This window comes from Sphaerodactylus townsendi, linkage group LG02 (genome assembly GCF_021028975.2).
Source record: "Sphaerodactylus townsendi isolate TG3544 linkage group LG02, MPM_Stown_v2.3, whole genome shotgun sequence".
Taxonomy (NCBI): Eukaryota; Metazoa; Chordata; class Lepidosauria; order Squamata; family Sphaerodactylidae; genus Sphaerodactylus; species Sphaerodactylus townsendi.
Window position 1 is genome coordinate 146,557,139 of NC_059426.1, and position 12,340 is coordinate 146,569,478.

General features: G+C 41.6%; 1 protein-coding gene across 5 annotated transcripts in view; it reads right to left on the minus strand.

Moving 5' to 3' along the window:
* Positions 1 to 689: 689 nt before the first annotated feature.
* The window catches only part of CEP128 (centrosomal protein 128), a 233,784-nt gene continuing 222,133 nt past the window's right edge, over positions 690 to 12,340 (minus strand). For all 5 annotated transcript variants that reach the window (XM_048486527.1, XM_048486525.1, XM_048486523.1 and 2 more), the window contains one exon: positions 690 to 1,939. In XM_048486527.1, coding sequence (XP_048342484.1) covers positions 1,934 to 1,939 — 6 coding nt within the window. In that variant the 3' untranslated portion in view covers positions 690 to 1,933. The remainder of the gene's footprint in view (positions 1,940 to 12,340) is intronic.

Genomic DNA, 12,340 nt, shown 5'->3' on the forward strand with positions numbered 1-12,340 from the left:
TATTGCAAGTCCTATCCTCTGCTGCCAACAAGTACAGCTCCTCCAAGTGACAGCCCTTCAAGTTCAAATACTCCAAGTGACATCCTCCAAGTGACAGCCCTTCAAGTTCAAATACTTAAAGAGAGCAATCATGTCCCCCTCTCAATCTCCTCTTCTCCAGTCTAAGCATTACCAAGTCCCTCAGCCTTTCTTCATAGGGCTTGGTCTCTTCACTGATCACTGCTAGTAAAGGAATCAGATGCCTGCTGCACGTGACCCTTCTGCGTGTTGAGGGTATCTGCCAGGAGAGAGTGGGCATGTATGCGCTCTCTGACTGGGTACAATAACTGGGATGTCTGCATAACTGAACACACGGAGGAAGCTTCCGAGTCCCTCCCCCATGATTGAGAACGCTCATGTCTGAATGTTGCCAATGAAAGGGGGGGGAGCATACCTGTGTACACTTCCCCTGTGTGTAGGTGATGTGGACAGGGGCATCATGTATACAGAGGTAGAGTCTTTGAAAACTGGGATTTTTCTAAAGAAAAAGCTGACATAAGGGAGCTATTGAAAAGCAGTTCGTATCGCTGGAACAATCTCTGGTTTGGCTACTGTGTTGGCTCTCAACACACTTTAATGAGAGCCTGGCTAGAAACATTAAAATTGTTCACCGATCGAAAACCAAGATAAGGGCAATAAACCAACAATCATTAAGGCAGGTGAAAATGAAGCCGCTTCAGGGGTTTATTAGAAAGGACAGGACAGGAAATAATCTGATTGCATCCATGGAGGCCACAAAATAAGGCTAAAATACTGCACATTGTCATTAACACTTTAAGCGAAGGTGACATTTTAATAAACTGAAGAACGCAGGAATGGAAATGATGTGATTATTAGAAATTGCCTTTTAAAAGGTCATGTCGCATGCAAGCCAACCTCTCCTGCTGGTAGTTCTCAAGAAGGTGGTTCTGGTAAGTTTGTTGCACAAAACAAGCGATCAAGACCCCGGAGCTATACTACCAAGTTGCAATTCATGCACAGCACTGCATTATTATTAGAACATCTGGGGAGCAGTATTTCAATGCTTGGTAACAGAAGTGGCTTATAACCACCAGTCAACTGAATTTCTTCCAGTTCAGGGGACATTTAGGTTAGGATGTTTCTTTGCTAAACTTGGGTCAACAAACAGCACAGTCCCAAACAGAGTGAAGTACAGAATGGAATCTGATCTTTTCCCGCAGGGAAGGAAATACAGGTCATTGTTTCTGATATAAGCCACTTCTGTTGTTAAGCACAGTAATGTAATCACTGCATAAAGCATCATTTGAGGCACTTCTGTTGTACAAATGCTATCACATGCAAATGCATTGGTCTACTAAATTTAGAAAACATCATATTTACACACAAGGCATTTTCTGTTAACCACTTCCTGATTATAAAAAAAATGTGCTTATATTATATTGTTTGATCAAAATATAATCATTTCTTTGAAGTTAAAACAGATTTAAGTTTTTGTACAGTGCAGGGTTTTTAAAAAACATCTCAGGAACAGCAGTCCACACGTGGCACTGAGGAACGGAAAAGGTCTGGTTGGAAATGGACAGAAGCAAAGGAGAGGGACACGATGCTTCCTATCAGAAGACGCTTTGGCATTTGACAGGACGCATCAACTCTTCAGGCATCACCAACATTATTTTATGCACGCAGTCATGATGCTGCTTTCAGTTACTATTTGGCATCAGTGAAACCAAGGAATCGGCACTGCTTTTGTAAATACAGCTGGGCGCGACTGCCCAGAAGCAGAAAGCAGGGCAGAGCTGCACGCCTTGCAGTGAAAAGCTGCACGCTTATTGGTTCTTTTAGTACTCCTCTTGCTCCATTCGGGGCTTCATCCCATTGACAGTCACACTGAGGGCATTTTTCTTGGTTGTGTTTAAATCCAGAGTACTTCTGGTTAAGGCTGCAAAGGGAAAGACAAAGAAGGCAATCAAATGTTTGCTGAGAAAAACCCAAAGGAAGAATGTTTGGAGACCTACAGATGTTTCAGTAAGGCACCAGAACAAACATGCCCTAACCTGGATGGCCCAGCCCAGGCTAGCCCCCTCTCATTGGATCTCAAAACCTTTCCTTTTTCTTTTACTGTTCTTTCAATCAAGTGGCCATGAACAGCCACTAAAAGATTACATAATCATCTCCGCTTCTTAGTAACCTAACGGTTTCAGCAGTTAGAGAGCTACTAGAAGTGAACACAGGCCCTTTCACGTACAGAAGAGGAAGAGTTTGAATTTATACCCTGTTTTTCTCAATCGTAAGGAGCCCCAAAGCAGCTTACTAACGCCTTCCCTTTTTCTTCCCACAATAGACACCCTGTGAGATAAGTGTGGATGAGAGAGTTCGGAGAGAAATGTGACTGGCCCAAGGTCACCCAGCAGGCTTCATGTGGAAGAACAGGGAAAACAAACCCTGTTCACCAGATTAGAGTCTGCTGCTCATGTGAAGGGGTGGGAAAACAAACCTGGTTCTCCAGATCAGAGAGTGCCACTCTTCAACACTACACCAAGAAATCCTAAAGCCAAGTTAAGTGGAGCTGGATTTCACACTGCTTCCTTTTGAGTTATTTTTGTTGAGGTTTCATAACACTGAGGACAGTTGTGGCACATTCTGGGAGATGAAGATGTCTTCTCACTGGTTCCTACATTATGCCCTTTGCAATGACAGATTTATGTACATATTTTCTGTTTGTTCTATGGAAACAATTAAAAGATATTGTGGGCAGGTGATGATGGCACATATGTTGGAAGATGACCACTTGACCCTGATAGCTGATTATACTAGGTGCCCTGATGATATTGCCTGAGTAAACCTGAAGACATCTGACATCTGAGTTTCTTGCAGGCCCACGTCTTTGCACTGGCATCTCTGGATGGCTGTTGCAGGGGATTATGTGTAAGCAATAATAGGACTACCCTGCAAGGCCTATGGGTCAAAAGTGTCGCTGCTGCCTATCAGTGTCACGGGATGAATTGTTTCCTTTCACCACAAAGGAGGGGGGATGGTTGGGAAGGAAAAACTGATTTGCCTGGCTTTGTCCTGTAGTATTCTGCCACACATCAGAACCAAGTGGGGCAGAATCATGGGGTAGGTTCCTTACAGTTTGTATATGTGTGTATTGTGGGGGATGGGACCCATTCATAAATCTAATAAAATATGAAAAAGTTCTCTTCAGAATCTCACTTCCCCATTAGCTTTCCCCCATTAGCTCGCCATTAGCTCTCATTTCTTTATTCCCCAAAGGAAATAATTTGAGATTTAACTAATCATACTGGAAAATTGCGGTTCAAAGGTTTTGAACGCAAAAGCTGCCAGCATTAAGAACTGCTTTCATTACTAGCAGTAAGTAGAATGGAGAAGGTAGAATTATGAATAGTACAGAGAATGGCCAGATGGAATAGCAAATCCTGTTTACCTTTCCAGTAATACAAGAACCAGAAGGTACACGATAAAATCAAAAAGCAATAAACTGAAAACATATTACAGGAAATCCTTTTAATGCAGTGAAATATTAACCTTTGGAATCTGTTGCCTTTAGCCATAGGATGGTGTGGTAAATAGCACACTAGAGCTTAAAAAAGAATTGGGTAGTTGTGATTAAAAATTATATTTTAAGGGCACAACAGCAAATGTTCCATTTGAAAGCAATTAATGCTTGATACAGACATAAAAAATAATGGTAGTTGAAGTTTTCATCCTGATTAATTTATTTTTGAGCAAATCATTTCAAATACACTGGCATAGCATCAATATCTTTTTCTGCTAAAATGTAATGTAGTATAAAATTTGTGGAAGCTAGAAATCCCTATCTGAAATGGCTTACTAGATGAGGTACTCAGGCCTGTGTGGATGAATGGCAGGTATGATGGATTAGGCTTTTAAAATGGTTAATTTTAAAGGGTGCAGTTCAGCCAGAGCAGGAGCGCCAAGTGTTAACCAGAGTGCAACCTGATTGGCTGGCTGAAATGCAGTAGCCAGGAGCCACTGATAGGGTATGCTCAGTGGTGGGATTCAGTAGGTTCGCACCACTTTGGCAGAACCGGTTGTTAAAGTGGTGCTTGTAAACAACCAGTTATTAAATTATTTGAATCCCACCACTGGGTGTGCTGGCTCATATAAAAGCAGGAAAAGCCTGTTAGTATGACAGACGAGGGAGATTTCAGAGTTCTGAAAGCAGCTTGTGTGACACACAAATCGTGTCAGTCCTCAGATTCAGTCAGGGGAGGTAGTGTCTAAAGGCAGAGAGAGCCAGAGACAGAGGGAGAACCTCTTGGGGGGTGGGCAGTGTTCTCAAAGAGATCTCAAAGACTGAGAAGAGGCTTGTTTTCACCTGAGGTTAGGAGACCTGGTGGTGGGTGGAAAACAAGAGGGAAGCTTATCTCATGGGGATACTCCTAAGACCACATAGAGGGCTTGGCTATTGTCTCATGAGACCACACCTAGCTACTGGAGTCCTAAAACCAATGAGGGTGTGTTTAGTTTAACTGGCAGAGTTAAGAGTGGGTTTAGTGAAACCCCAGAGCTTAATCTGTCCCAAGCCAGTGTGAGTTCCATCTGGAGTTAAGGATGGGAGTTTTAGGAGAGTGTTTACACCAAACAGAGACACCTGTGCATGTGTGAAACTATATGTGAAGTTATCTGGAAACTGAAACAGTCATATTTAAGTGAAGCTATATCTTGTAACTGAAAGTCATTTAAGAGAAACCATTTGCTCTGTAACCTCTAAGTAAATACTTGCCTCAAGAAACCAGAAATGCTTAAGTACCTCTCTGTAAGAACAACCTGAGAAAAACGCTTGTAACATAAAACCTAGTTTTGTTTTATCTTTTAAAAGCTTCTCTAAGTTCCATTTTCACCTCAGAAATTTGGTGGCACCTTATTTTAGTTTCCTGACAGGATTTCTGACTAAAGGGCTTATGGGTGTGCATGAGTGTGGAGTGCTTAGGCCAGGGGTAGGGAACCTGTGGCTCTCCAGATGTTCAGGAACTACAATTCCCATCAGCCTCTGTCAGCATGGCCAATTGGCCATGCTGGTAGGGGCTGATGGGAATTGTAGTTCCTGAACATCTGGAGAGCCGCAGGTTCCCTACCCCTGGCTTAGGCCAAAGGCAACTATCAAACATCCACCCCCAGAAACATGTTCCTCCCCTGTTGGGCCTCTGTCTCTCTTCAGAGAGTGGGAGGTGTTGCAGCAGGCTAAAAAGATTAATAAATAAAGATGCTCCTATTCTATATGGATCGTTGGGAAATCCATTTCACTTTCATTCTAAGAAATAGTTTTTTAAATGACTAAAGAAAAGAATTCAGAAATGTATCTGAACGTATATATCTCTGGGATGACAGCAGTGGCTTTCAAGATATGGGAAATCTTAGGCATAAGGTAGGCTTTCTTGAATGAGACGATAAACAATGGTTGCCAAGCTTCCCTGAAAGATAGATGGCCTGCTATGACTGATTTTCCCTCATAATGTGCAGTCACGAGATGGTATGAGGTGTGTCTGCAGGGAGGCAGTGGGTTCCCAAAAGGCTAGCCAGTATCCTATATGAACTATGTTCCCTCTTAGTTACATGCCTTAGAATCCAGTTTGATGCTCTGGAACACATAACAGACAACGGCAGGCTGGTGCAGAAGGGGCTTTCTGGAGGTAGGAAGTATTATCTATTTATTTCTTGAATTTATGTCCCCACCCTTCTGCCTAGGAGGATGATCCCATGCTTCCTCTGTGAAATTGATGAGACTGAGCAAGAATGATTTAAACTCATATCTCCTATGCTCTAGCCACTGTACTCCACTAGTGCTTTGAAAACCACTATCCTATATCATGTTGCTGGCATTGCATCTCATGTGTATTAATCAATCCCAGCTAATGAAAAGTGAAATCTCCAGTTCAAATCTCACTTAAGCCATGAAGTGGTTTCAGGATGGTTACCTGCCCTCACTTGCTTTTTTATCTGTAATCTGGACATTACCCATTGTTGTTAGTAGGATTACACTTTAAATTACACTGTTAATAATTATAGTCTGTGCCATAATTAATTGAAAACATGACCCCCAGTGACATGACATCAGGGAGATAAGCTCCTATTGCCTTTCTTTTAGGAGGCAGCAAATTTTGAAGGTATTTAGCATGCAAAGCCTAAGAAATAATACAACTTCTGAGAAAAAGATTGTTCAGTATCCTGAAGGGATTAAAATTGTATGGGGTGGGGGTGGGGGGAGGGAATATATTTACAGCACTAATTCAAAGCATAGGCAGTTGTTAACCATTTTATAATAAAAAACTGGAGAAATATACTGTAGCCATTAGCAATAGTTTCTTGGGTTCAAGGTCTATATAACAGCCAGTGGCTGATAAAGGTTCTTTTTTAAATAAATGAAACAAACAAACAAAGGCTAATCATGCTGAAGGGCAGCTGAAAATAAAGCTGGCTATGAATGATTTCTTTAATGAGCACGCTCTTGTCAAAATTACACTTTCTGATAAACCTCTTCCTTTCCATAAAACAGTTCAGGAAGACGAGTTCCCACAGTAATATTTTAAATTGGCGGTTAGGAAAAAAACTGGAAAGATTAGACTCTGACACAGAAAGACAGACAAAAAGCAGCCTCAAAAGGTTTTCATTTTACTGGAAATCCTCCAGATTCTTCTCCATGTCGTTGCTTCCTTTCTTCAATTTGACAAAGGATAACTCTTTAATCTAGCCCTATTTCCTCATAAAATGATTTTTCACCGTTGTATGCCTTGCAACAATTATCGATACTTGTTCCATAGAAACTCTTACTTGCCAGATTTTTATGAACATACTGAATACATATGAAGCTGACTTAAACGGAATCAGATCTTTGGTCCACCAAGGTCAGTACTGGCAGACTTGGCAGCATCTCTCTAGAGTCTGTTGGAGGTCTTCCACATCACCTACTGACTGGTCCTTTTAACTGGAGATACTAGGGTTGGAACCTGGGACCTTCTCCATGCCAAGAAGGGGCTCTACCACTAAGCCATGGCCCCTGTCCTCATAGTGGGATCCATTATGTAACACAGGAGAGGAAGTGTGATATAGTGGTTAAGATAGGTGGACTCTAATCCAGAGAACTGGGTTTGATCCCCATTCTTCCATATGAAACCTGCTGGGTGACCCTGACCCAGTCTCTCCAAATTCTCTTTGCCTACATGGAGGCAGGCAATGGCAAAGCACCTCTGAAGTCTCCTGCCTTGAAACAGTCCACATCAAATGATGAATCTTATGCATCTGGCAAAGTAGAATATAATACATGAAAGTACTAATGATCCTGTAAGATTATTTTCTGTAAGCTTATTAACCCCATCAGCACTGGAATAAGTCATCTACACTGGGATTTAACACATTCCTTCTGCTTGTGAAGCACAGCCCCATTTGTAAAGGTAGCAATCCTGTTGCAGAGCAATCCTTCAGGGCTATTTTTTTAAAAAAGTTTGTTGTGCGTGTGCGTGTGTGTGTGTGTATTGGCCACCCTTTGAACTTAGACTCAAGGCAGATTACACAGTGTAAGTCAATGCAACCAATAGGATGTGATACCTAATAAGCAAATGCAATAGAACTTTGAAACAAAGCAAAAGGTATTAGACATTCTATGTTAATGCAGAAAATGGTATTACATAAGTTGAAGACAATGTAGGAGAGCAGGATAAGATATAAAGCAAGAAGACAATACATGCAGTAGTGGAGTCCATAGGCCTGTTCCCGTTATAACAGCCCCTCCTGAACCACCCCATTAAAATATAGCCCTATCACCTCCTGAACAATTCTGATTAACACAGTTTGTGGAATGACAGAAGAGTGGGAGCCTTCCTGACCTCCTCAGCCAGGCCACTGCACAAGGTGGGAGCCACAACCAAGAATGCCCATGTATGAACAGTAGTTGACCTTGCCCATTTGCAGGCTGGCCCTTGTACAAGCCCCTGCTCAAATGAGCAAAGTGGTTATGCCAGAGCATAAGAGAAAAGGCAGCCATGCAGATGTGAAGCTACAAGGTCATGAAGGGCTTTGCATAATATACCCAGAATCTTGAATTCAGCTTAATAATTGGCATGCTAGTCACTTTCTGCTCATGCAAAATACTGTGCCTCATGTGAGTGGAATGCACCTACTGTCAAAAGAACACCACAGAAGATCATGCTGCATCTATGGATAGAAAAAATGAGATCCAAGCCCTAGAATTAATTTTTAGGACATGCTGTAGTAAACGAAGAGAAAAGATGTCAGGGTTCAGCATTAAACATTGTAGTAGATGTTAACTAGTAACCTGTCTTGAAAGAAGGAAAGCGTTAGATTGGACTTGACAACTCCCTTCTGCTAAGCTGCATCTAATGTTAGAGGAAGATTACGAGGGAGTCATTGACTTGGAAGGAAATCACTGGATCCAACTGGTTACCCTTATTCTACATAGATATCTTTGCTTTCACGCTGCCAAAATAGACTGCTTATAAGACTTGATGTACCTTTGAACTTGATTTTAAGTTGTGTATTATCTTGAACTAAAAGAGATATTGCTTCCTGAATTAGTGGCATCGTGAATTCAGAGACTAATTCTAAACAAATTAAACACCAGGCTCACAGACCACACCTGATTAATGGCATTACCCCAATCCAACGTGAAGTAGTTCAATGCTTAGTGTGGATAGAGAGATGAAAAAAGGTAGGAAAACATTACTATAGGGAGAGCTACTTCTACTTGGCTGAAAGAGCAGAGATTTTGCAAGAGCCTGTACCTGAGGAGGAACATTTAGCATGGAGAAAGTAGATACTATTAAAAAGAAAGATATTGCTACACTGTTGGGATGAAGCCATTTGAAATTATTTTTAAAAGGTTTTCATGAGCATTTTCATATCTGTGATTGGTACACTTAGGATATATTCTGCATTTTGAAGAATTAAAAAAGGACTGGACCATAGGCTTAATTTCCCACAACTACTCATCTGCTGCAGAACCAGTCCTCCACTATGGAGTACGTTCTTCGAGCACAGGGCTTGCTTGGGCTCACTAAAAACACACTGGTCTTCCATGAGCAAGAAAGGTTTAGAAACAGAGGACTGAAAACAGCACAGAAAAGGACACTGTACAAGAGAAAGCAGGGTTTAGCATCCAAGTCTATGCTGTCTGCATGGAACAGGTTCTGTGTGCATGGATTATTTCATGAGTGACATCATAAATCCCTAGAACTCAAGAAACTAGATAAATTTATTTAATTTGTTCCACACAGTGTTGGGTGATGGCCAAGGACTTGTGCATGGAACAGTTTTGTTGCTACAGAACGAGCAAATCCAGTACAGAAAGTAGTGGGAGATCAGTGGGAGAAGGTCCTCAGGTTGATCTCTGGCATGACCAGTTAAAAGTACAGTAGCTAGAAGGCAATGGAAAAGGCCTCTTTCTGCCTCAGGCCCCAGAGAACCATAACCATTTAGACGAGACATGATGAGTCAGGCCACTGAAGAGGTATATCCAGGGAAAATGTAGCCCAGTGCAAAACTGTATTTCCCGCCCCCCGTATGGGCACAATGATTCTCCTCGCTTCTCCTTTTTGATGTTTGTAATTGTACGTATCTCCATAAAGTAGAGTGGGGGGTATCCACTTGTGAAGTCTTGAGAGAGTAAGGGGTGATCAATGAAGCCCAGGGGCAGCCAATAATTTAAGAAAAAGAAAAAGACGACAGGCAGCCTGGGATTTTTGGAAGTGGTTTTTAGAGTGAATGTGCTGGCCCAGGGTTGCTGGCAGATGCACGGGCAGACCTTGGGCTGCTTTTATTTTTCTTGCAGGGGCTGTGGAGTTTGTCTTGCTGCAAACACCCCGTGAGGATGCAGTGGTGGGAGGGATAAAGACAGAGGATTGGGCGCTGTCAGAAATGTGCATGGGAAAATTGGGAATGCACCTGTTTGGTTTCCCTCACCCCCAAACACAGGTACCCCTTTCTTTCTGCAAACATACCTCCCCCCATGAGTGTGTCTTCATAGGGAAATGGGCTTAGCCCCGCTCTGAAAGCACTTAAGCAGGATGTGTTTGGACCCGGGGGGGGATGGGTGTTGGGGGGAGGATTTTCCATCCCCCACACGTGACTAAATGGCCGCAGTCCAGGGACATTTGACCCATATGTCTCCCTGGGCAGTATACCCCTGCTTCTTAGTATTCAAACACAAAAAGGTAATGATCTGAACTGAGTGAAAGACTTTTGAGGCATACACTAGAGGTCTCTTAACCTTCAAAGAGTGTTCTGGTTCTGATTCCAAAAATTATCCTTTTTTTAATTGATCAAAGGATGTGTGAACAGTATAGTTATCAACCCCACTCTTTTTTCTTTTATGGGGCAGGAGGGAATTAAAGCAATATGCAAACAGAGAGTACACAATTGTGTTTGCCCTATTATCCCTGAGGTAATATTTCTTTCCTCTTGATATGAAAACAATTATCCTCCTGTGTAGGAAAAGTGACACTTGGGTCCTTGCAACTGCACAATCTTTATCTTTGCCTGAACTGATAATATCGCTATTTTGTTTGAAACCCCCTTAAAGCCAGTGCTGCTCTGCAGCTTCAGTATAAGGTTATTCCATGATATTTTCAAAACACTATTTCACATACCAGATTTAACAAGCTGTTAATCACACCTTGTCACTAATAATGTTCTCCGTTAATGGGAAATTACTTTCCTCCTGGTCTTTTCTGTCTAAATGACCTACTACACTACAGACTATACAAACAGAAAATATCACTATTTACCTAATTTCCTTACACAGCAGATGTCATGGCCTTGCCGTCTTTTGCAATTACCTTCTAGTCAAAAGATCTGCTCCCTCAGACAAGCAATTTAGAGCTCTGATAAACTAAAGAAACATTGTATCTGTTCACACATCACTTGGAAACCAGATTTTTTAAAACTGTGGTTAGTTTGTGAAACCGGATTCAGTTCATGGATAGTCATTCACATCCTGGACATCCAAGTCCCATAAGCTTTGGAAAGCATCAGCAGGGACAGATCCTCCATGGTGTGCTGACATACCTCAGCGTGCCATGGAGATCTCTCTCTCCCTCCCTCCTCCACTGGCTCCCAAGTCCTCGTAGGCTTTTTCAGCCACAGGTATATTCGACTTTTTGAACACATCAAGTTTTTTAATCAGTTAAAAGAAACCCCTGAAAAAGCCTATATGGGTTTATTCGCTTTTTTCTGTAATTTGGGTTTAACCAATCACCAAGCTTAAAAGAGACGACTGAAGATGGTTGTTTGGAATGAAAAATAAGTGGAAACTATTAGCTCACATGTATATTTTTAGGTATCTCTGGCAGCTCACGTGCCACTTACATGTGGGTATAAATACCAATTACATCCTCCACCATTTTGGGAATCTGATTTGATTTATGCTTGTTAAGTAGCAAGACGAAGATTAGGTAAAGAAGCATTATTCCTGTGCAATGTCATTAATCGTGGCCCGAATAGCTGATAATTATCTTAGGACAAAGTGATCTATAATATCAAAAGCTATTATTGAGCAGTGCATCCATTAAGTAATTGATTTATATGAGTTCATTTTTTGTATTAGAAATGAATTATAAATAGCCATCCTCAAATTGAAGCTAGATTTTACTAGGTTCAGCACAATATAGTAATCAGATATTTCACCCGTACAAAACAAGAAAAAATAGTTTCAGTTTGGTGTATAGTTTGAAAACCAGAGTGAGAGGCATAGGCTAAATTATAATTTCACTGAACAAACATGACTGCTGAGGTGGTTTGCAGCAAAATTGACAAAAGGTTCCATGCAAATGCACAGCTTCACTTTATGCAATACAGATTCTGTTACGAACCTAGTAGTGGCAGAAAGTGCTTGCCACCCACAGCCAACCTTGTACAGTTTTCAAGGCAAGAGCTGTCCAGAGGTGGTTTTGCCACTGCCTTCCTTTGCATAGCAACCCAAATATTCCTTAGTGGTCTTCCAACCAAATACTAATCAGGGCTGACCCTGCTTACCTTCCAATATTTGTCAAGATTGGGCTAGCTTGGGCTATCCACGTCAGGGATTATGAGCCTACACCAAGCAAAATTATTGTATTTGGTTTAGAGATTTATCAAAAACAGAATAAATCACAGCCTTGTGAGGTCCTTTAATTAGCCAATCCAGTTTCCTGCCCATGAAATTTAGAATGAATCAAGTTCCTACAAAAATTTTCCAGCAATTGTGCAGAGGCTACAACTGGTGTGAAATGCTGTGTCCAAAATTCTGACTCAGGTAGGTTGTAGGGACAATCTCACTCTAGTTTTGTTCTTTGTGCGCTGCCTTCCA